Source organism: Nomascus leucogenys, chromosome 5 (genome assembly GCF_006542625.1).
Source record: "Nomascus leucogenys isolate Asia chromosome 5, Asia_NLE_v1, whole genome shotgun sequence".
Taxonomy (NCBI): domain Eukaryota; kingdom Metazoa; phylum Chordata; class Mammalia; order Primates; family Hylobatidae; genus Nomascus; species Nomascus leucogenys.
The window spans coordinates 58,426,916-58,452,073 of NC_044385.1; the positions used below are offsets into that span (position 1 = coordinate 58,426,916).

A 25,158-nucleotide genomic window follows, 5' to 3' on the forward strand; every position below is an offset into this window, starting at 1 on the left:
ATAAAAAATCAGAGAGAATATAAAAGAAAAAGAAAAGAGAAGTAACATTTATATATTCTTTTAAGACATATTTAAAAGGGTCTACAAGGATACATATCAAACCATTAGAGTGCACAGTAGGAAATGGAAGGGAATTAGAGCCCAAAAGTTCAAGGGGATTTTTCCTTTTTACTCAATATTCTTCTTTATAAATAAAAATGCTGTTTTTGTCATTTTGAGAAGACAAAAGCAAGTGAGAAATAATTTACTATCTTATGTTCACTCTTCTGTTTAAAAAAGAGCAATGAAGGGAATACACTAAAACCCAACCAGAGACTAAAAGAGCAATAATAAGAAAATTACATATTAAGAACAGCTACTGACACCTACAAAGAATCAAAGCAACTGACACAATAAATTTTATTGTTTCCATAATAATAGGCTCTGGACAAAGACAATGGAGACAATGACAACACATTTAAACTCCTATAACAAATTAATCTGTTACAAATTTCCAGTGGCTCAACATATTAAAATGCAAAATATATAAAGAAAAAAACAAGAAATATATTCAGATTTTTGCAGTACAATGAAATGTCTTCTAAAAAAAGTTTGTTGTAATTGTGTATGTAATTCTGACAGTAATTCAAAACACAAAATCACACATTTTCCCTAACTTCCCATGATCTGGATCTGGGGACTGCAGTATTTCAGAAATACGCAAAAATAAGTTTAGTGCTCAGAGATAAATAATTTTCCTTATTTCAATGCATCAATGCGCAAAAATTTCAATTCAAAAAAGCCAACCACTGCTATATGCAGATAAATAAAACAGATTTGACAACATTTTTATAATCAAACCCAACATTATACAAAAAATGTGTGCGTGCGCACGTACGTGTGCATGTGTATGCAATGCCTATTTTAGAAAAAAGGTGTCTTGATGAAAATGATTTTGAAAATAGTCACTGACACACATTATATACAAAACCTTTTATATAAAAAATTAAACTATTTTCAGTGAAATTCCATGTTCACATCCTATCTGAAAACTGTAATTGAATCATAAATAGGTCTACTAATGAAATCATGGCTAAGGCAGTTCTCTTTCCAAGGGTTTTCTTTTATATCCACCTGATGTTACTAATACTAATGTAGTCAAATATACAGATGCAACCTGACATGCCTATGCGTTATTACCTGGAGCTCTGTTCACTGTTATAATGGGAGAATTTACAGTTGCTACAAAGAATATTTTTCTTTTTTAAAATATACTGGTTTCTCTATTCCAAATTAAGCACTTACTTAAGACATTAAGAGGCTGAGAAGCCACTCCATTTGGTGTCATTATCAATAGCCCTATAAGAAAGAACTCTGTATTGGAATAGCTAGAAAAGTTCTCACTAAAGTGAGAACTTTAGTGCATCCTTCACCTGCATAGAATCAGTTTGGCTAATAGCTCTTTGCCCCAGAACACCAGTCTGGAGTTCAAATAGGCTCCTGAAAGTTCATCTCAGATAAGAAAAAAACATCTCACAGAAGCAATATAAGGACACACAGGATAATAAAATGGTTAAAATCTGTTTGATGAGTCTTACAGCATTCCTCATTTGGAGGAGCTGCTATAGGTTAAGGTGGAAACAAAAATGGAAAAGATCAGGGGCAATAAAGTTGAGTTGGCCAAGTATTTACGCCAGTAACCATTTCAATAAGTCTTTAAGCAAACAACTGCAATGACCTGGTACCTCTAGCTCATCATTCTACAAGCACTGATGATATGAAGCTTAAAAGGTGAAAACTTGAATACCTTTAGAAAAGGGGAACAGTCTGAGGCAAAAGTTGTAGGCCTGTAAATATATATTTTATTTTATTTTCATCTTTTTTGAGACGGAGTTTTGCTCTTGTTGCCCAGGCTGGAGTGCAGTGGTGCGATCTCAGCTCAGTGCAACCTCCACCTCCTGGCTTCAAGCGATTCTTGTGCCTCAGCCTCCCGAGTAGCTGGGATTATAGGCACCCGTCACTATACCCAGCTAATTTTTTTATTTTTCGTAGAGATGGGGTTTCACCATGTTAGTCAGTCTGGTCTTGAACTCCTGACCTCAGGTGATCCGCCTGCCTCGGCCTCCCAAAGTGCTGGGATTACAGGCGTGAGCCACCACGCCTGGCATAAATATGTATTTTATATGCACACACAACTGTGTGTATTATTCTGTATATATTTACATACATATTCACAAGATGCCCTGCAGTATAATTCAAAAGGCCTTTATCAAGAACAAATTGATTCTAGTATAGGCCCTAGAGTTCACACCATCTGTATAAGAAACAAATGTGCATAATGTAAACCTCATCAACAAAAACGCTAGGTTAAATAGTAAGTTTTAGGTTAATGGCTTCTAACCATTATCAATCAGTGATGTAATCAGAACATTTCTTACACTGAGAATCAAATTAAAAAGAAAACACAACTGGACTTTAAATTCACAAGAAAAAAGATGTTCAGTATGGCAAACACGAAGAAAGTTCAAATTCCAGAGTAGGGAAAAATATCAAAACTTTATAAATCTCCTGGGATGCAATTTAATTACTGCATCATTAGAAAAATAGACTCATAGAATGAACGGTGCTGCTAAGGATTCTCTCAACACATCAACCCATGTTTATCTTTTTCCTCTTTTGTTTCCAGCTGGAGGTTTCTTCAACTGAAGGAGTTGTCCTCCTGTTCCAAAACCTGCAGAGGCAGGATTGGACACCCCAAAAGTCAAACCAGCTGATGCCGTGATGCCAGGATTGCTGAAGTTAAACCCAGATGTACTTGAGCTGCCAAAGCCTTATGTTTAGGGAAAAAAATATTCATATCAGAAGTTGAATTCCAAAAACAAATATAAAGACAGGGAAGAGCAGTAAATTTCTATCTAAAAGAATACATAATCTGTAAGAATAGCAAATATATTAAAGCCCTAAATTTCTAACATGAAATTTTAACAGGAAAATAATTTAGCTAACAACTAAGTGGCACCCTGAAAGAGAGTTTAGTGATGCAGGCCAAAAGAGAAACCTTAGCACAAATTACTAAAATCTATAGAAACTTCAAGTTGCCAGAAACTTTCCTGTTAATTAAATATGTCAAGGTGCCTTCCTCCTTAGACCCACCAAAAACATTTTATCAACACGTAGAAGAGGGACATTCACATATCTGGACCTACCCTTGCAATTCCAAGTCCTCCATGAAAGCTTCAACCCACAATGTTCAAGACAATGAACAAACAGAAGAGCAGTACTTACTGTTTTGATTTTATAAGATCTTTTGCAAAATTAAGATCTAGTACTACTACTGCCTAGTTAACTAATACAATATTTCAATTACAATCCTGATAACATGGAATCCTATTATTATCTTCCTCCACTGGAACTGATTTTAAATGCTACTTATATTAAGTGGAACTTCCTTCAAATTCTCTAAATTTAAACACATCTTTCACAGTATTATGTCATTATATTAGATATGGTATTTGTCCCTAAGCACTGCACATTAAAACAAGCCATATTTACCAATATAGAGTAAATGCAAAAGTAGATGAAATTTGGAATTTTTCGTAAGAGTCAAAAAATTATACCTATTTCAAAAATGAACAAGAAACTAAATTAATAATATTTGTAAGACTGTGGTATTCTTAAACCAGAGGGACCCTGGAATAGAAATCATTCTCCAGGATGAATTATGACAAAAAACTTAAACTTTCACAATGATGGGTTCCTTTTGCAATAATGAAGAAAATTATTTAACCATGAAGTTAGTAACGAGAGTTCAAATGAATCTCTACTGAGTTAGAAGATGTAATTAATTATTAAATCAAACTAAGAAGTCTTGTTAGAAGTATTTTACAAACCTGCCCTTTAGTTTATGAAAGAGATAAAGTAAAATGATTAGTTAGGCTTGCACACTTCAATCAGGGAGTAAAAACTGAATCAGGGAGGGAACTTTTTGGGTTACTGGAAATAACAACACATACTTTTAAATTAAATAATTTACACCTTTAAATTTGCCTGAAATCCAGGCAGAAACACACAAACCTGCACTAAGACTTCCTGAGGGTTTATTTGTTGTTCCAAATCCAAATGTGGAGGCCCCTGTGGTGCTGCATCCAAAACCAGAGCTAGTTCCAAATCCTAGTGGAAGGGTAATAGAAAAATATACAATGGCACATAAAACACAGGTTAAAGGATACGGACAAGTACAACCGAAAATCATCAGAGGTCTAATAGATACAGTGCTGAAAAACATGGCCTTATTAAGGAAATCTGCTTACTCCTTTGCATGAGACTTTTAGAAGAACTAGACTAATTCCGAAATAAAACATTTGTATCTATTTAGACTAAGTTTGTGACCCATCAATTTTTAAAGAACAAGGCCATAAAAAAGAAATTAGTATTTTCTCTTTTAAATGTGCTAGAAAATTTTACCCATCATTCAAGTATAATTTTAGTCAGTTATAAACATTTCCACTTCAGGGGTATTTCATTTCACAAAAAAAGGACTAAATACATTAATAAGCATGACATGCACTACAATGTAAACACTAAATACTACAAGGTTATTTTACTCTGCTCTTTCCCAAAACATTTTTAACTAAGAATCTGAACCGCTGAAAAACTCTGCATAACTACATAATCAAGCACTTTAAATCTACTCAGTAACAGTAGATTCCTGCCATACTACCAGCCAGTTTAACAGTGAAAAATTGGTGGTGAGAAGATCATGGTTTTTCTCTTAACAATACTATCTTCATCATTTAAAAAAAGAAGTATTTTTTATCACACAAAGGTCATGACATTCTAAGTACTTGAAGACTAGTTTCCACTCTCCTAAGAGACAGGTGCTCTACAAATAAAGTTCAAATTCTTTTTCGGTTACTTTGCAATAGCTTATCTAAAATACTGAGTGTGACAGTATCATTGCCTGTAACAGTAAGAAATGTGATGGCAAATTAATTATAGATTATAGGAATTATGCTATCTGCCATGATTCTAATAATTCCTAATTTAGAACAGAGTCTATATTAAACAACCATAATAGCTTATAGGTCTCCCATCTTATATTTTAGTGGAAATAAGGGCAACTTATTCATTACATTATAATGTGCCTATGAAAACATAACCAACTTTCAGTTATCCATATCAAAGAATTGTGAATGCATTTTTATTTAGCATTATGTTTTTGCAGAGGACTTACCTTACTAAACTTATGAAAGTATTAAAATAAGCTTAATTGCTTATGTAAACAAGTATGTATATAGGCAAATTTGCCAAATGTGCTTAGAAATGGACATGAGTTGAGCTGTTCAATTCATAATAATTTCCCTAAGTACTCATTTTTAGAAAAAAGAAGATACTGATTAAGAGAATGTATATCATCCAGAAGTAGTTCAGACTCCAAACTAAGACTATTAATTTTAAGATTTTTAATTAAGATGATTAAAACTAAAGAATTCTCAAGTTCATGTGTCAGCATATTGCTTTGAAAACATGAACATGCCTACCACTTAATTTTAATACTTTATATTTGCTATTCACAGAAGATGGAAGGATTCTTTAAGTTCTAAATCTAATATTAGAAAGCAATAATTATGTTTGAGAATCGTTTTTGCCAGATGGAACCTTAACTTCCAAAATAGCAGCAGATTCTCTTAGAAATTTTTTTTTTACAGGCTAGTATCAATTCAAATATATAATAGTTCAATGAAATATTAGAAAAGTTAAAGTGTACCTCCAAGGTTTGAAGAACCTAAGCCACTTGATTGCAAGCCAGTGCCAATACCTGAGCCGAATGGCGTTCCAAAACTAACTCCCAGAGATGGCTGTGGCCCTGGTATAAAAAAAAAAAAAAAAAATGGGGGGGAAAAAAAAACAAATTTGCCTTACTCTTTCAAGATTAAAGATTCTTTATGAAATTATTTTTTAAATGAACAGTGATTACTTTTAACTGATTCCATTTGTTAAAACTTAGTTTTCAGGATGTCTCTCCAGTCTAACTTATCTATCCAAACTGATTTATCTATCTAAAAATTAAAAAAAGATTTTAAAAAAATTAACCTGTTCAGAACTAGACAATTAAAAGAGGCTTACCGCAATGAAAGATAAATGTTAGTTTAATCTACTAAATAATTTGAAATCTTTAATGTATCATAAATTATCGTTCCTTTAGATTTACTTCTAGAATTATTTTAGATCTCCTCACTTGTTTTCTGGTAAAACTAGTTGGCATAATCAGTAAGCGGTTTTTACTTTTTTTAATCAAGCTCCTTAGTGTTAGAGTCAAGTCTCAACTGATCAAGAGAGACTGACACTAACATGGCAAAACTATCATGTTATTTCATAAGAGTAAGTACCCAAAAAACTAGGCATGATTTCTCATATGAAATATAAATGATATACAATAAGTAGATAAAAAACAAGACAATGTTTTATTTTATTAAATTTATTGTTCATTGTAAAGCAAATCAATTACACAGTAACATGACAATTCCAACTTGTTCACAAAAAGTGATAATTGAGTTCTATTCTTAAGCTCTGCTACATTACACCACTTATCACCTGATTAAATAAAGTAATGAACATTTACAAAGGCACCGCTGTGTACCTTGACAGATTCAATACATTCAAGATTTCAATTCAGAAGTTTCTTTCCAACGTTTTGGAAAATGTACTCAGAAGCAGAACGATTAGTCATCCTTTTCCCACTTGTTACTTTAAAGATTTTGGCTGAGTTTGTTTGGCAAGAATAGCATCAAACTTACTAGCCTCTCTTTTAAACTACTATTTTTTTTTTAAACTAAGCAGAATACAAAAATCTAAAAATCTCTCATTTGGATAAATAATTTATGAAAATTATTCAATAAACTTCATAGTACAATCTTCAGTATTGTCTTTTTCAAGCACAGTGATCAGTGCATCTCGAAGATGAGGGAACTGTCAAAGTAATATACACACTAAAATTTAAATTTTTAAAGAAATCAAAGCCTTCAAGTTATCCAATGAAGAATGAGGTTTGTATATTGAAAAGGTAGTGTAAAATTATAAAGCATTTAAAGAAAAACAACCGAGGAACTACATTTCGCTACACTGGGACAGAAACTGGACTTTTCAAATAGCTTCTACCCAGAAAATAAACAATAACTAATAGCAGCCAGAATTCTTATACTACTATTAAAAAAATAATTTAAAATTTTACATCCAGTTTGAGATCAATTTGAGAATAAAATACCTGCCTAGCAGCTCTTTTGTAAAATGTTACTATAGGAAAAAGAAACCAAGCATATTATTATACTTTCTGATTCCTAACAAAAAACATAAAAAACACATGTCCAGTTTCTTTAACATCGAGAGACTTGTGTGTCACAGGTTAACAGGAGGCACTGCTGGTGGAAGACCCTAAAGAATAATGCACACCACAGCCCTCAGCCTTGTAAGTCATAAGAGTTACTCAAATAGCATGCTTTTTGTTGTGTGTGGGTCTGTTGTTAAGAGCAACAGAACATAAGGTTTTTCTAATAATCAATATTCAAGAATATAATCAAGAACTCATATCTAATGATGACAAGACTTTCCATTGCACATCAGATACATGATATTTTTAGTTTTGTACCTTCACACAAATTCTGAAGGCAACATCATTTATAAAACTCGTAGGCAAATGTATAACATTTTTTAATAGTAAAAACTCATGATAAATATCTCCCATGCCAAAGTATTAGCATATATTACACTCTGGCCACCATATATATTAGTTTCACTATTAGAAAGCAGTCTAAATCTTTCAGGCAAAAGTTACGTAAACAATTCAAGAAGTCTGCTTTGAAATTTGAATAGTCATTCAATGAGAGGTTCTTATTTCCATAAATAAAATTAAGTTTGTAGTGATATATACCAATGACTGACCAAAGTGAAATCTTCATGTAGAGTAACATTTTACAAAAGTTACCATAGAATATATTCACACACAACAAAACCAGGTTTAGCACTGTAATTTATATTTTCCAGAATAAATTCTACTTTCTTAAAAGTAAAACTGCATTAACAGAAAAAGGACTAAAGTGCTAAAAATATTTTATAATTTTCCATGATCACCCCAAACGCCTAATGTAATTAGTATGGTTATTTCTAAGTCACATTTTAAAATTATTTTTCTTTAAAAAACCTAAAATGCGTTTTCCCCAGTTTGAAAAATTTTACTCTTACTGATTTAATGGGGAATGTTCCTTTGGTTATTAAATACAACAAAATCACAAAACCACAAGAAACTAAGATGAAATACTTAATGTTTCCTATTTAACACTACACCTTAAATGTCCAAACCTACACTAAGCTAAAAAGTAGGAATTCCTAACAAAACGTCTTGGCTCTCCTTAAAACAGCAGCTAAGTCACATAAGAAAGTCTTATTATGTAAACATCAAGAACTCTTAAAAGTGTCAAAACACAATAGCAAAACTCAATCCCAGGTACATTGCTAAAAAACCTATCCTAAATTAAAATTATACTGAAAAGCCTAATGTAAATGTCTTCAGTTTTTCAGGAGGCTTGAGAAGCACTTATAGACAAGTGTCAAGTTCTGCCAACATGAAACTACGTTATCCACGTATTGATGCTCATGATTTCATACACAAATAGCCTGCTGGATTTTCAGTTCTCTGCAGCCTTCAGAACAAATAACTGTACATCACACATGCCTAAACCCTAGTATATTTTTTCATTAAAAAAAATTGAAGAAGGACAAAGAAGTCGTTTAAGTCTATTCCTCCTCCTCTGAGAAAGATACAGAAGCCACCTTCAGAAGGCAGCAGTCTAAGAAACTATTTGCTCTGTGCCCATATTCATGTTAATAAAAATTTTATATGCAAATAAAAGCAAAACCCTTCTGATAACTCAAATCTTGTATAGATCAACAGTGATGTATAAAAACAATGCATAAGCTCTCTCTACCTTCATCTAGATGGTCTAAAATTTGTTACTGGCACTTAAAAACAAAGATTTCACAGAAGTCACAGGGCATAAGGGATAACTTACGGGGTACAAAACACCATTCAATAAATAGGGACATTTCTAAATGTATCTAACAGAGCTCATAAATCTCACATCATGGTGACATGACTAAAATAACGAAAATCTTGACTGGGAAGGCCTGGGAGACCTTTAGAGAAACAAAAGGAGAAAGAAAAGATAATGTAAAATTGTTATCACTGTTGTTTAGCTTCTCAGTTCTAAGAATTCATACAATTCAAAGTGAAAACACTGTAAGGTTGTTTAGGTTAATAAATTATAATTTCTGCCATCTGATTAGAAAGCCCTTATGTGGACTTCAAAGTTTCAGGGAAGAGTGAAGGCAGTCAATTTCCCCAAAGTCTGGGAAAAGTCACAGACAAAATTAAAGTCTATGTGCAAAAGGCTCCTCAAGAATACTCCAGATTAAGCTAATATTCTCAACCACCACAGAGGGCAAAGACCAAATTTATATTGTCTACCTTTGTATTCCTCGAGCCCAGCACATAGTAGGCACTCATTTAGAGAATGAACACACATCTCCGTAAGTCCACGAGCTCAAAATGTATGAGTGAAAACCTATGAATTTCTCAAAATAATAGTCTATAGATAAGAAAGTTACACACACACACACACACACACACACAAACCCTTGACAGGAGGTTTTGCTTCAAGTTTAGATATTTATCATAGAATATATTCACTTACAACATAACTTTTTATATAACTGATATTTCTCAAGTTTTATTTAATAGAATGGAAATTCACTATGTTTAAAGAACACTTAACCAAATCTACACTTATCTACTTTAGGATTAATACTGGCTCTAAAAAGTAAACTAGTACTATGGTTGGTTTGATTAACTGGTTAAGTAATCACGAGAGCTGATGGTCATAATTATGCGATTGATTCCTTTTAAGAAGAAATATCAATCCTCAAAGGAATCAATCCCATAATGACTTTGTCCCTCCATAACTTGAAAATGCAATCCTACACTCCAGCCAGCTAGAGAGCTACCAGACAGTGCTCATGCAAGCCACTATTCACATGGGTCCAGCCAAGGGATATGGAGGATTTGGCATAAATCTATTATCAACCCTTTACTTATGGCAAGTCAATTCTGTCATCTCCAAATGTGAAGAACAATTTTTTAAACTGCCAATAGTGAAAACCAGAGAATGCTTCCCTAGTTTAGGTAGCTTGAATGCAATCTAAATATGTATTAATTTTTTTTTGCATTATAATGTACTACTGGACTATATGGAACTCTCAGAAAGACACATGCTATCGAATAATAAGCATTACTAAGAAATTTATGAATGATTAAAATAAAAAAATCAGTATCAATTAAGACTATTTTTCCATGTCAAGCTTTAAACAGGACAAAAGGGATGCAGGATTAAGATAATTATTAACCTCCGAAAGACACAGGACCAAATAAAACACTGTAGAATGACCACAGAAAATGTTTCTCTAATTAGAAGTGTAACTAAACCAAGGAATAAAATAATATGCTTTCCATGTCATCAATTATTTTCATCTGTTCAACTTCCCAGTTGCTCCTTAATGTGCAATCCACATCTCAAAACACCTTTTTCCTGCTCTTGCTGTTCTGTTCACCTTGAAGAGGTATAATTCTAGCATGTATCTTCTTCAAAATTTGGTTTAGAGAGCTTGTATTCTGTTTACAGTCAACATACATACAAACGAGCCTACTGATCTTCAACATACCTTCAGTCAATAAAAGCATACTTCATCCTGAATGTGGGTACTTTGTAATCACTATGTATGAGGAAAATGAGAATGCACCATCTATCAGTATCATATATGAAAAATTCAACGAATGGATGGATGATCTCTGACTTTAAAACAATAAATGGTACAATCATGATTTCAGAATCTAATGTTATTCTTAAATGTAATTCACTAGTGAAACACCATGTTCTAAAGGGCATTTATAGCAATACAGCAAATAACATTAAGTAGATTCACAATATTCAATATCTAATTGATGTATAATTATTGCTAAGACTACCCTGCCTTTTTTATCAGGTATGTTTATAATTGTGTCCATCACAATTTTAGATTGTATTGGAACAGCTACTCATAGAAATTTCAGTGCTCACACAAATGGAAGACTTATAAAAACGCACATAAATGTTCTGCATTGGAACAGTAAGAAGCTATAACTTGAATGCGTTCAGACCTGTAGCAGGCTGTTGCTGCTGTGTAAGTGTTGCAGCCATGGCAACGGCTGCTGCGTTTGGCATGGTGCTGAAAGGGGTGGGTCCAGTAGTAACTCTGGGTGTGTTCTGCCACTTCTTGGCTTCTGCTCGCCTTGTTTCAAACACATCAACAGCATCTCCCAAGAACATTTTCCTGTAGCCAAGGTACTGTTCTTTCAGAACCTAAAAGAATAAAAAATAAACAAACAAAATGGCTAAATGAAGTTCCACATTGACTACGGTAATACGTGGATTAATATAACCATAAGTTACCAAAGACACTCCCAATATTATACATTCAATCCAAACTGCAAATTAGAGTGCTAATAATGCACTTTGGTGTAGGAAGTGATGAGTTCAAGAGTTCTACTGCTCCCTTGAATAGTTTACTCCCTATCTTTACAATATGCTTCCTAAAATATTGTCTTTGTGAGGCCTTGTTTAAAATAAATCAGCTAAGCTTTTAGACAGAGTAATATTTAAATACTCCATCAATGTGCAGATGGATGGATGAAAAGAATTTGAAAATAAATATTCCAGTTTTTCAAGAAACTTTCCCCTCAAATGTCCAACCTTTTCACAGCCTTCTGATTAATAAAACAGTTTAAAAAAAAAAAAGAAAAAAAAGTCAGCACTAAATATATATACTTTCAAATACATTTTTTAGAAGGCCTGGGTAACACATGCTAAAATAAGGTGTTGCACCTCAGCAGTGCTTGGAGGGTATGATGAGGGCTTCTACTTTATTGCTATTATTTGACCATCGTACAATGAGACTTGATTCATGTTAAAGTTATGAACCCAACCACCCGCCTCAAAAAAAAAAGTGAGTTTATAACTCCAGAGTAAGAAAAATTCCCAAGTTCATAAAGTGAGCTGCTTTTACCCAATGCAGCATCTGCCTTGATTAAGGCCATTAACAGCAACAATTCTGTTTCACTTAAAATTATTTAATGCTTTCATTGAAGATTTAGCCTAATTTAGATAGGTTTTTAACCACTTTTTGAAGAGACACAGATTTTTCATATTTCTTACATTTCTAGCGGAAATTAGTAAACATTAGGTTCTGATCATAACAAGTACAGCACTTAAAAATCTTACTGTTGTTTACAGTATTTAAAAGCTATCATCGCCCTTTTTGTGTGGATGTCAGTGTTTGATGTTCCAATTCCAAACTTTGCTACATTTATGATGTATTAAAAAAGGGGGCCTGCCAAGAACTGGATATTGGGGAAGATACAAAGCCAGAATCAAGATATATGATGTAAGAAAAACAAGCACTACCGATCTCTTGCAAATCCACACCCTTCCTTTTCCTGGGCAAGCATCAGTATCCCATAAATTTTAGTTCTACTTCAGATAATGGAAAATAATGATACCCTTTAGAAACTTAAGACCATTAGTTAAAAGAAACAGGCTGGCTGCGGTGGCTCCCACCTATAATCCCAGCCCTTTGGGAGGTCTAGGCAGGAGGACTCCTTGAGGCCAGGAGTTAAGATAAGCCTGGGCAACACAGCAAGTCCCCCTCTCTACAAAAAGTTAAAAAAATAGCTAGGTGTGGTGGTGCATGTCTGTAGTCCTAGCTACTCAAGAGGCTGAGGCTGAGGCGGGAGGATCACTTGGGCCCAGGAGATTGAGACTGCAATGAGTCATGATTACGCCACTGCACTCTAGCATGGTCAACAGAGCAAGCCCCTGTCTCAACAAAACAAAACAAAACAAAAGAAAATAATAAAACAAACAAAAACCTTGGCATCAGCCATGATTTATAAAACAAATTGCTAAAACTTCCAAATATGTTAATGTTCCTGAGGCCTGGCTGGATAAGATAGCTAACGCCTGTTTCAACAGATTACCTAATGAAAAACAAAACGAACAAAAAAATGTCTCGTGAGATTTCTACAAGAAATAAAGAAACCTAGAGCTTAGTTTGCTCACTAAATAAGCTAAAAGTAATGGCAACATACCAAATTTGATTATAAAATAATCTTTGGTTCTTGGGAATATCCTTTTGTTCTTGGGTTGCTTAAAGAGTAGGTCAAAATTTCACGTCTACAACGTTTATCTGAAGTGATCTAGGGCAGTTTTATGTGGTCTTGGTCTCACTGTTTTATGGTCATATTACCAAAAATGATATATTTTCCAAACCAGAGAGGAGAAAGTGCTATTAAAAAAAATGTACATTTACACCTGGCATTTGCTCTGAAATACTGCCGGGGGGGGAAAAAGCATCTTCTGTGGAGCATTGATAAAACAAGTTCAGCAGGGTTTTGATAATGGTTGAAGTTAGGTAGTCATACCTGGGCATTCATTATAATGATAGCCTACTTTTGTGTATATTTGAAAGATTTCATAATAAAAATTAAGGAAAAAAATTCTGCGCAACGGACTTCCAAGTGCCATATATTAATTTTATTAAAAAATTAAAGTAACATTTATTATAGACTAATAAAATTTTTTTTTAATCTGATAAAATTCCTCTTTTGGAACTAAATTTAAAGATTTGGGTTACAGTTTTAAATCTACTAAAGCAAAAGGTCTAAAGTGCACTACCATTTCAAAAATGGTGTAATTTAAATGGTTAACTTAAAAAAATTCTGTTACTATGCATGAGATCAAAATAAAAATGAAAATGTTGATAATTCCAATTAAACTCTCTTCTACACAGTTGATAATTTATCTAGACTCAGGTTCTGCCGCTTGAATTTTAAAGGTATTTTGGACCACATACACTCTAAGATTAAAGAGTTTAGTTACATTTGCTCAGTTAGAAAAGATGTACTTACCTTGAACATTTCACTTAAATACATTTTTAAAACTAACGTTATTATATGAGAGTCAAAATATTCAGGCTGGGTGCAGTGGCTCATGCCTGTAAATCCTAGCACTTTGGGAGGCCGAGGAGGGAGGATTGCCTGAATTTAGTAGGTTGAGACCAGCCTGTGCAACATAGCAAAACCCTGTCTCTACAAAAATACAAAAAATTAGCCAGGCGTAGTGACACGTGCCTGTAGTCCCAGCTACTCAGGAGGCTGAAGCATGAGAATCACTTGAACCCAGGAGGTGGAGGTTGCAGTGAACCAAGATCATGCCACTGAACTCCAGCCTGGGCGACAGAGCAAGAGTCTGTCAAAAAAAAAAAAAAAAAAAAAAAAGCGAGAGTCAGTCTAAATATTCAGTGATATATCATTTTATTTACATTATTTAATAAACACAAAACAGTTCCCTGTGTTTAGAAGGGAGAAACGTTGTAAGCAGGTTTTTAATGCAGTGGCCAATAAACACTTAAAACACAAGATAAAATTAAGGTAGTTCAAAATCATTTGCTACTAAGAATGCTTATTTTTCCTTTTACTTTTGTTTTTGTTTTTTTTTTTTTTTGAGACAGAATCTTGCTCTGTTGCCCAGGCTGGAGTGCAGTGGTGTGATCTCGGCTCACTGCAACCTCCACCTCCTGGGTTCAAGCAATTCTCCTGCCTCAGCCTCCCAGGTAGCTGGGACTACAAGTGCCCGCCACCACACCCGGCTAATTTTTGTATTTTTAGTAGAGACGGGGTTTCACCATATTGGCCAGGCTAGTCTCAAACTCCTGACCTTGTGATTCGCCCACCTCGGCCTCCCAAAGTGCTGGGATTACAGGTGTGAGCCACCGTGCCCGGCTAAGAATGCCTATTTTCTACAGTGCTATTTATAGTGGTAAAGAAATAGAAACCACCTAAATATCCAACAGAAAATGGGTTAAACAATGTACAAACATACAACAAACTCCTGCGTTAACTATTAAAAATGATATTCAAGAAACATGTATTAACATAGAAAGTTATTCACAATGCACTGCTTAAAAAAAGTTATAACAACAGACTGTACAGGGTACTTGGATCTTTTTTAAAAGAACAGGTATCAATCGTTATGTCTGGGTATGTTATGGATTAGAGTAGTTTTCATCTTTTCACTTATATGTAATTTTAGCTATTTCTGTATCAAGCAGGGACACATTTGTCCCCAGATAAACAAATACTTGGGTCTACATATCCAGGTAGATAAATGGGCAATGAAAACTTACCTTTACGTTTTCATGAATAGACTGAAGTTGTGCCGCTAAAGCTACAAATGTTTGATAAATTTTCTGCATAGCCATTGACAAATCTATAAAAGAAAATTACATTATCACCCAAATATATACATATATATAGCACAATCCATTTTATTTTTCTATTTGAGTCCAATTTTTGGCATAGTTAACGTGTAGGAGAAAAAACTCTATCAACGTTCTCATGGCTAGAGAACATACAGAGTAGCAGACTGAGAGAAGGTCTACAAAAGAAATCTGGGGGGAAGGCCCTAAGATTTCTGCCCTTGTTACCACAGTAACAATTCATATAATAAAGCATATTATATTTATAGGGAATAAAGGAGTAGTAAATGACTTTTAAGGAAATTTTCTTAAAGGGGCTACCAGTAGTTATCCAGAATACCTATTATATAACCACATCTATCTCCTACAAACAAAAGTTCAAAAAAAATTACCACAGTAAGCATGTTACCTTGAGGGGTTATATGTGAATTATTTGCTTGAGTGGCAAGATGGTTTTCTAGTTCTTCAATCTGCTGCCTGTACTGCTGAAGCTGTACCTCAAATTGCTGAACCAAGATTCTGAAGTAGCTTTAAAAAACATTTAAAAAGTCAGATCAAATGTTTTTTTAATTTGGAGTGACAAATCCAAATTAAGGAACATTCTGCAATAATTTAATAGTCTTCAAAAGTATCAAGGTTATCCAGGGAAAGGAAGGACTGAATAACTGTGACCAGAAGAGATTAAGGAGAAATTACAAATGCACTGTGAATCCCAAATAGGATGCTGAAACAGAAGTACATTAGTGGAAAAACTGGTTGAATTGCAGTAAGTTTAGTAGTTTAGTTAATAATATTGTAACAATTTTAGTTACCTGTTCTTGGTAACTATACTATAGTTATAAATTAACATAAGGGGAAGTAAGGGAAGTGATATAAATAAATTCTCTGTACTACTATTTTGGAAGTTTTCTGTAAGGTTAAAATAAATTTAAAATAAAGTAGAAACGTCTATCAACCAGATTTCAGAATTAAGAATTTATAGTTATCAATAAAATTTATAATCTGAGAACACCATAGTATACTACAGAAAGCACATGTAATTATTGCTACTTTTCTAATAAATTTACCCACAGCGAGTGCTAGATAGATTAAAAAAAAGAAAGTATCTTGAATAGTATACAAATGAATCTGAATGTTTTTCAGTAAAAAATGGGCAACCATGAATGCATTTTGCAAAATTAGTTCTGATGGCAGTATTAAGTACAAGACAGAGGGATAAAATAGTAGAGGAAGTCCAGTGAGGAAGCACATCCAATGCCAATCTGAGTAAGACGAATATCATGGGCATTATGAATTTCCTGAATTTGAGAACTGTTAAGTATGAGAATATCCTTATTTTTAAGAAATACCCACTGAAGTACTTTAGCATAGTGAACATTATCTCTGCAAATAACCCAAACTGTTTGGGGGAGAAATGTATACATACATATAGAATGTGAGGAACAAAAATATGGTAAAAATGTTAGTGTAGGAAATTGGAATGAAAGGCATACAGGAATTTTTAGTTCTCATCTTGAAACTTTTCTGTAGACCAAAATTGTAATAAAAAACTAAAAGAATAAAATAAGTAAGGGGCCAGGCATGGTGGCTCACATCTGTAATCCCAGCACTTCGGGAGTCTGAAGCAGGAGAATCACTTTAGCCTAGGACCAGCCTAGGCAACACTGTGAAATGTCATCTCTACAAGTTAATTAATTAATTGTGAAAGACCAGGAATCAAACAGACCCCCACCATTCAACTCACTTTTGCATACCTCAGTCTCTTTATCGCTAAAACTGGAATAACAACAGCTACAGAGATCTTGTGAAATATGAAGGTAAAGCATGTGTAGTCCTAAGCACACTGCATGGGAAATAGTAAGCATTTGGTAAACATCAGTTATTATTATCTTCATCAACATGGAAGGACATAAAAAGAGAGACAAGATATAATTTACATGTATGGAAACCAAATGTATACACAAGCTGAGTGATGTGATTACAGGTTGGTTTTTTCTTCTACTTATCTATATTTTCTATTTTTTCTTTATTTTTTTTAATTTGCATTTTTTTTTTTTTTTTGAGACGGAGTCTCGCTCTGTCGCCCAGGCTGGAGTGCAGTGGCGCAATCTCGGCTTACTGCACGCTCCACCTCCCGGGTTCACGCCATTCTCCTGCCTCAGCCTCTCCGAGTAGCTGGGACTACAGGCGCCCGCCACCGCGCCCGCCACCACGCCCGGCTAATTTTTTGTATTTTTTTAGTAGAGACGGGGTTTCACCGTGGTCTCGATCTCCTGACCTCGTGATCCGCCCGCCTCGGCCTCCCAAAGTGCTGGGATTACAAGCGTGAGCCACCGCGCCCAGCTATATTTTCTAATTTTTCTTCCAGAACATGTATTACCTATGTAAATGAATAATGGTAATTTTCCATTACCAGCAAAATTTAATAAAATGGAGCAGACTCTGTAATATGTACATGAAGTATAAATGCATAATAGTGGTGAAAAGCTCAGATCTTAGCCTTCACTTACCCTGCAGTCAAATGGTGTTAATGGAGATAAACCTTTTTAGGGTTATTATGAAATTTAAAATCCATGTAAAGTGCTTACTGGCTCAGCCTTTCCACATAGTATACTAAAAATATTTAGTTTGTATGCTATTATTACTGTTCTTTCTGAAAGTGAGAAACACTTGTTTTTAAAAATCCAGCAACTTACTCAGCAGGAGCTGCATATTCATGTTGAAGTCCAGGTGGTGTCTTCTGGGTTCTTAAAGCTATTTCAGCATTCTTTAACTCCTAATATACCAGAAGATTAAAAAAAGAAAAAAAAAAAAAAAGCCAGTTAAGAGTTATGTTAAAAATACCATACTAAAAAAAATATTCAGTCTCTGGACTGAAACTTCAAACAATTCCTTGGAGGTTCATGCTATAAGAACATATTATGGATGAAGCTGCTTCACAAGTTGCTAAAACCTTTCAAGAGCAGACAAATTACAGTTTTAACAAACTTATAAAGAGCTGTAGATCTATTTTTAAAACTATGGATTTCTGTAGGATTCATGAAGTGAATTCATTTACAGTGTAAAGATTATATTACTACTTAAAATCTTTAATATAAATGCAGAAAATACTTTTTTTTAAAGGCAGGTAGTAATAATAATGTTGAGGCTCAGACAGGCACAATTAACATTTGGGTGCTTGCTATGTACCAAACACTATGCTAAAAGTTACTTCTCAAGGACAACATTACAATGTAGGGAATGTTTCCCTTTTTATAGATGATGAAATTGATTTACAAAGCCATTAAGTAACTTGCCCAATATCATGTTGCTAGAAGACCGGAGAACTAGATCTTTTAAAGCTTACACACTCATCCATTCTTATACTGCTTTCTGCAATTCCAGCCAATGTTTTTTCAAGATTAGTATCCTGTTTACCCCCTTACATTCCACATTCCTATCATTTCACTATATTTTGATCTCTATTTAAGTATTCTTTATTTCACAAAGAGTTACTTTAACTTTATATTCCCTGTAGCAGCATCTCTCCCTCATTAAACTGCCAAGCTGCTAAGTTGATGACTGTTTTTTCTACATCCTTTTCACTCAACTGAGGCTTCCATCCCACCCCACTCCAGTACAAATACATGTGTAGATGATTCAAGACTCTAACCCCTGCTACCTCTCTAAGCACTGACTCTAGCCAGGCCCAGACTCTTATAACACTAAACTGCTTGTAGATCTTCAGACATGCCCATACTCTCGTTCATGATACTTTCCTCTTTTTCAAGACTCAATGTAAAGGTATTCTACACTGGACAGATGATAAAAATGCCCACTTGAGGCCTCTGTGCCCCTACAAAACCCTTGTACCTGGATCATATCACTTGATGGATTTAACTCTCTCCCTAGTCTAAGTCTTGATCCCTAATGCCTGCTGAAGCACCTGGCACATAACAGATCTTTTAAAAATGTTAGTTGAATGACTGGAGAGATGAACTCAGTAATTTAACTTCAATAAACCATGCGGCCCCCACTCACTCCAAAAGAAGAACCATCCTATTTTAATTTAAACTCAAGTTACTTACTAAAAATGAAGTATATAAAACACTTTGTCTTCCATAAGAATCTGGTCTACATCAGTTCTAACTGCAGAACTGCTTTTATTTCCCAGAAAGGCTTTCTTTGAAGAAAAGGTTTTAGGGTTAAATAAGATTGATACTTTATAGAGGATTCAGAACATTTTTTTTCAATTGGTAATTCACTAGACCCTTAGTAGAGTATTAGTTTCTAGCTACCAGAAATTAGAGTAATCTCAGATCAAATTTCTTTAAAAATTTTTTTTTATTTTCTCTTTTTCTTCTTCCCCTTTGACCTGGTGAGCATGAAATAAAAATCTTTTTTTTTTTTATTTTACTTTTTAATTCCAGGGTAGATGTGCAGGATGTGCAGGTTTGTTACATAGGTAAATGTGTGCCATGGTGGTTTGCTGCGCCTATCAACCCATCACCTAGGTATTAAGCCTAGCATGCATTAACTACAAAATTCTGGAAATTCAGCTCAGATGATTTTTCCTTAAGAATACTTTGACTCCCAACCTCTTATTCCTTTGCCACCTTTATGCTCTTCCCAATCTTTTATTATTTCATTCACCCTACTAGACTTTTAGTACCTTTGGAGTTGTCTTTTTATCTCTAAAAGACTATTAATGTGCCCACTATATGACAACTACTCCACAAACAGCGGTGAATGCAATCATTCAGTTTTAGAGTTAAAATGGGTCCCATTACAGCATTCACTTCTTTCTTTCAAGTTTGCCTCCTCCATTATTTTGTTCTAATGATGTTTTCTATATAACATATATATAATTTCAAATATTTCACATAATTTCATGTGATGTTTAATCACAGTCTAAACATTCTCCAGTATAAAAACATAATTAACTCTTTCTATTCCCTAGAAAGGACATACGTGATGATTAAGAAGAATAAGTGGAGAGGAAACATGGGGCAATACAGGTTGAGTATCCCATATTCAAAAAGCTTGGGAACAGAAGTGTTTTGGATTTCAGAATTTTTCTGATTGTGGAATATTTGCATACATAAAATCAGGCACCTTGGGGATAGAATCCAAATTTAAACACAAAATTCATTTGTGTTTCTTATACACATAGCCTGAAAGTAACTGTATACAATTTTAATAATTTTGTACATGAAACGAAGTTTTAACTGTAACCTATCCCATGAGTTCAGGTGTGGAATTTTCCACCTGTGGCATCATGTTAGCACTCAAAAAGTTTTGGATTTTGCAACATTTCAGATTTTGGATTAGGGATGCTCAACCTGTATTACATTCATATTTAACCAAATAAATGTGTTAAGAGACCAGGAAATCTGAGGACAGACAATAAACTCTTTGAAATCCCTTTAGCCATTACAGTTTAGAGTAGCTCTTTTAGTAACACATCATTATTAAAAAGATTACAAGATATTCTCCAATAGTAGACTTAAAGACCCAAAAGCACCTTTAAAAATTTTACTTAAAATACTACCACTTCATTTGTGAAGATTACAGCCCTCTGATAAATCCACAGCAAAAAGGCGTATCTCACATGAAGTTCATTAACAGATCAGGGACAACTTCACGGAAAGATTTCTAGACTGCTATGATGAGATCAAGTATATTCCGTAATTACGGTAAGTACAACACAAATAAATCACCTATCGTCATCCTTTCCCACTGAGGTAGAAAAGAACTACATATATTTAATATGTATTGTATATTACACCATAAGGAGGAAAAACAAGTAGACATTAGTGACAGACAACATTAGCCACATTACTATTTATTTTTATTTGTATTTTTTTAAGATGGAGTTTTGCTCCTGTTGCCCAGGCTGGAGTACAACGGTGCAATCTTGGCTCACTGCAACCTCCGCCTCCCGGGTTCAAGCGATTCTCCTGCCTCAGCCTCCGGAATAGCTGGGATTACAGGCATGTGCCACCACACCTGGCTCATTATTGTATTTTTAGTAGAGATGGGATTTCACCATGTTGGTCAGGCTGGTCTCGAATTCCTGACATCAGGTGATTTACCTGCCCCGGCTTCCCAAAGTGCTGGGGATTATAGGCGTGAGCCACCAGGGCTGGCCTACTATTTTTATTAACTAAGATTTAACCACAACTTGCAAGTCATCACTCAAATTTAATATCCACACAGCATGATATAATTTTTATTTAATAACTGACAGAGTTAAAAAACATTATTTTCTGACTAGCTATGTTTCCTCCTATATAATAGGCCAATTTAGCCAGCAACCATGCTTATGAAACCTAGTTAGTTAACAGCATAAGCTGTGGAGTTGGATTACCAGGGTCTGAATCCAGGCCCTTCAATTTACTAACAAAGCTCTGTGCTTTTTTTCTTATTTATACAATGGGGATAATAATTCCTACCTCGTTGGGTCTTTTCAGAAACACTTAATTGTTTTAACAGATATAAATCGCTTAGGATACTGTCTTATATACAGAAAACGCTTAATAAAAACTCATTATTAAAGTATATGAGTTATCTGGTTTTCTACCGGTATGTCTGTATCAAATTTTATAATTAAAAACAAACAAAACAAAACAAAATACCTTATTTCCATTTTGGAAGAAAAACAAAACAAAAAAACCCTATGGTAAAATGGCAATAAGTTGGTATACCTGAGCAGTTTCTATTTTCAATTTGTCAATGTTGAGAGTGTTTCTCTGTATTCCATTGGCAGCCAATGACAGGAGCTGCTTCAGAGCTTTAATATCTTCTTGTACCTTAAGCATTGCTTTTGAAGACATTCTACTGATTTCTTCTTGAACTTGTTTCTGCTCCTTCACAAATTTCCTAAAAAATATATATTTAAAATTGAGTTTTAAAAAATATATCTTTGGTTTCCTACTTAAAACAGTCCAAGTGTTTTAAAATACAAAACTAAAAATTCATCTATAGTTCACACTTTTTTACAGAATGGCAGTTATACAATTTTAATTCCTGTTGTTCTGCTTTTTTTCTGATTTCTAAAAGCATTAACATTTTAACCCTAGTTAAGAGATGCTCCTCTAGGATGCGATTTTAGGAGGAAGAGATGCTCCCCCTTAAGAAGTATTCTAGAATTCTTCAAGTGTTAATTTATCTAATTATATTTGACACTTACTGGAGATTTTCAACATCCTGGCAGATGACAGGAGGTAGATTTTCATCCTTCAGAGCTTTACTATCCCTAAGAAAAACGCAAAACATGTATTAAGATCACTGAGATTTTAAATAGTTGACAGCTGAGTTTTAATAGTGTATTAGAGTATTAAGACACCAGAAAATATAGCAAAAAAGCACGTGTGGCTTCTCTGGATGATTTCAAAGTTCTTTATAAAAAACATAAATTTATTGTAAATAGGATCTATAAAATAATTTTAACAATTCATCTGACATGAAGATTTCTTATCTAAGAAGACTGGCATCTATTAAAAACATACTTAAAAGCATTTGACTAAATGTTTAACAAAAAAATCAGAGAATACTGCAAATTGGGTGAGATGTTAAACTAAGTTCCCTCTGGCTTAAAGATTCTGACTGACAATTTATTCCGTTCCAAAATATTAACGTATTCATTAAAGAAAGTCTACAAAACTTCTCACAACGAGATGCTCAAAATACTTTTGAAAAATAACTTCAGTTAGTTCTTCAGCATGCATTAGAATGAAAAAATAAGACCTAGGCAGAACTTACCGGAATAATAAATATTTAATGAGAACAAGAACAAGTGAAATTTGGCATGCCGCATGGAATCATGAGTTAGATTTCATAACCCTTATGCAGATCTTAAGTTTCTCTAATCTTCTTCATTTAAATAGTAAGCTAAAATATACACAGGATGTTTGTAAGGAGTGAATTTGTCATTTATTTATGAATGCTTTATTTAATATAGTACAAATCATGTGAGAAAATATAATTGGTAATAAAAAGAATGACCATCTTCAAACATACAGATGATGTATATGGAGGCTATTCTTTTCACTGAAAACACCAGGACATAAAATGGGACTGGCACAATAATTCATATATTTTTTAAATGCTTCAAAAGTAAAGTTCCATGAGTTGTTCATAGACTAAAGAAATAAAACACACATATTTGTATTTATTTATATTATTTAGAGAAATACCAAACACCTTTCTAGAAATAGTTTTAAATTTTCTTAATGACTAAAAACTAAAGATTTGACCTTTCATTATCTTACCAGAACATATGTCTATTATTTTACTTTTAACAAATACCATTACAAAAAAGTTTTTTCTCCTAAATGTATATGATATTTACTTTCAATTATACCATCTGCCTACAATTTAATTAAGTTAAACTCTTCAATTAAAATGTCTTAAGGGTAAATTTGTAAACTTACTCTGGTCTTGTTCCCGTTTTATCACCTAGAAAATTCAAGAAGCTTCACGTAAAAAAAATTGGTAATTGAACAACATACTCCAAATACAAGTTTTAAATTAACACAAATTAAAGTATAAATATAAACTGTTAAGCATTTCTTTGCTTGCCTCTTGAACATCATGTGACGTCATGACTCGTCATGAACTCAGAAGCACAGCATTTTATAAAGACATCAGTACACATAAGTAGATATATGGCAGATGTACATCTACTTTCAAGGGCAAGAATCTTCCTTTCTCAACCATCTTCCGTGAAAAATATCCTGTATGGAAAATTTATGTTCTTGCCTACCAGTTTAACTCCTGATAACTTTACCTGACACTTTTTAAGGCCCTATCATTACAGAATACTATGTCAGATTACCTGAACTTCTCCAATCTGACAATCCCTTAAAACAATTATCACAATTTATCTTCCCATCTGCCATGAATACCTTCTTTATCACACCCTCACAACAATCGACGTATTTTTTAAAAAACCTTGCCAGTTATGTAGGTGAAAAATGCCACTTCACAATAATTCTTAGTTTGTATTTGGTGAAGAAAACCATTTTCTTCAAATGCTCATGAGACAAGTATATTTCTCCTTTCGTGAACTGCTTGTGATTTGCACACTTTTCTTGAGGTGTTTTTCTTATATATTTCTAAGAGCTATTTCAACATTAAGTATATTATTTGTCTCATTTACATAATTTCATATGTATTTCTAATATTAGACTCTTGTAAGATGTATCTCAATTTCAGAGATGTTAAGATGTGAAAAAATAAGCACCTAAAAATCAAGCATTTTGGGCAGACTGCTTGAACCCAGGAATTGGAGACCAGCCTGGGCAACAGGGCAAAACCCTGTGCCTACAAATGTTTTTTTAATTTCTGAGACGGAGTCTCACTCTAGTGCCCAGGCTGGAGTGCAGTGGCGTGATCTCAGCTCACTGCAACCTCTGCTGCCCAGGTTCAAGCGATTCTCCTGCCTCAGCTTCCCGAGTAGCTGGGATTACAGGTGCCTGCCACTGTGCCTGGCTAGTTTTCGTATTTTTAGTAGAGACGGGGTTTTACCATCTGTGTACTTGTGGTCCAAGCTACTTAGGAGGCTAAGGTAGAAGAATCACTTGGAGCCAGGGAGGTGGAGGTTGCAGTGAGGTGCGATCACACCACTGCATTCCAGCCTGTGTGACAGAGCAAGACTCTGTATCCAAAAAAAAAAAAAAAAAAAAAAAAAATCAAGCATTTTACTTTCCTCATTTACCTTTTACCTCTGCACATGGGGTTTTACTTTTTTACCTCTTTCATCCAACTGTAATTTATGTTTCCGTGTTTTGTATTTTA

General features: G+C 33.9%; 1 protein-coding gene across 4 annotated transcripts in view; it reads right to left on the reverse strand.

The window, feature by feature from the left end:
• Nucleotides 1–375: 375 nt before the first annotated feature.
• NUP58 (nucleoporin 58) overlaps nucleotides 376–25,158 on the reverse strand; it is a 41,036-nt gene continuing 16,253 nt past the window's right edge. For 3 of the 4 annotated variants that reach the window (XM_030813214.1, XM_030813216.1, XM_030813215.1), the window contains 10 exons: nucleotides 23,793–23,817; nucleotides 22,550–22,615; nucleotides 22,065–22,239; nucleotides 18,075–18,154; nucleotides 15,788–15,906; nucleotides 15,307–15,389; nucleotides 11,225–11,426; nucleotides 5,747–5,845; nucleotides 4,054–4,149; nucleotides 376–2,809 (listed from right to left, as the gene is read on the reverse strand). In XM_030813214.1, coding sequence (XP_030669074.1) covers nucleotides 2,640–2,809; nucleotides 4,054–4,149; nucleotides 5,747–5,845; nucleotides 11,225–11,426; nucleotides 15,307–15,389; nucleotides 15,788–15,906; nucleotides 18,075–18,154; nucleotides 22,065–22,239; nucleotides 22,550–22,615; nucleotides 23,793–23,817 — 1,115 coding nt within the window. In that variant the 3' untranslated portion in view covers nucleotides 376–2,639. The remainder of the gene's footprint in view (nucleotides 2,810–4,053; nucleotides 4,150–5,746; nucleotides 5,846–11,224; nucleotides 11,427–15,306; nucleotides 15,390–15,787; nucleotides 15,907–18,074; nucleotides 18,155–22,064; nucleotides 22,240–22,549; nucleotides 22,616–23,792; nucleotides 23,818–25,158) is intronic. The other variant, XM_003273132.4, reaches the window with a different exon arrangement.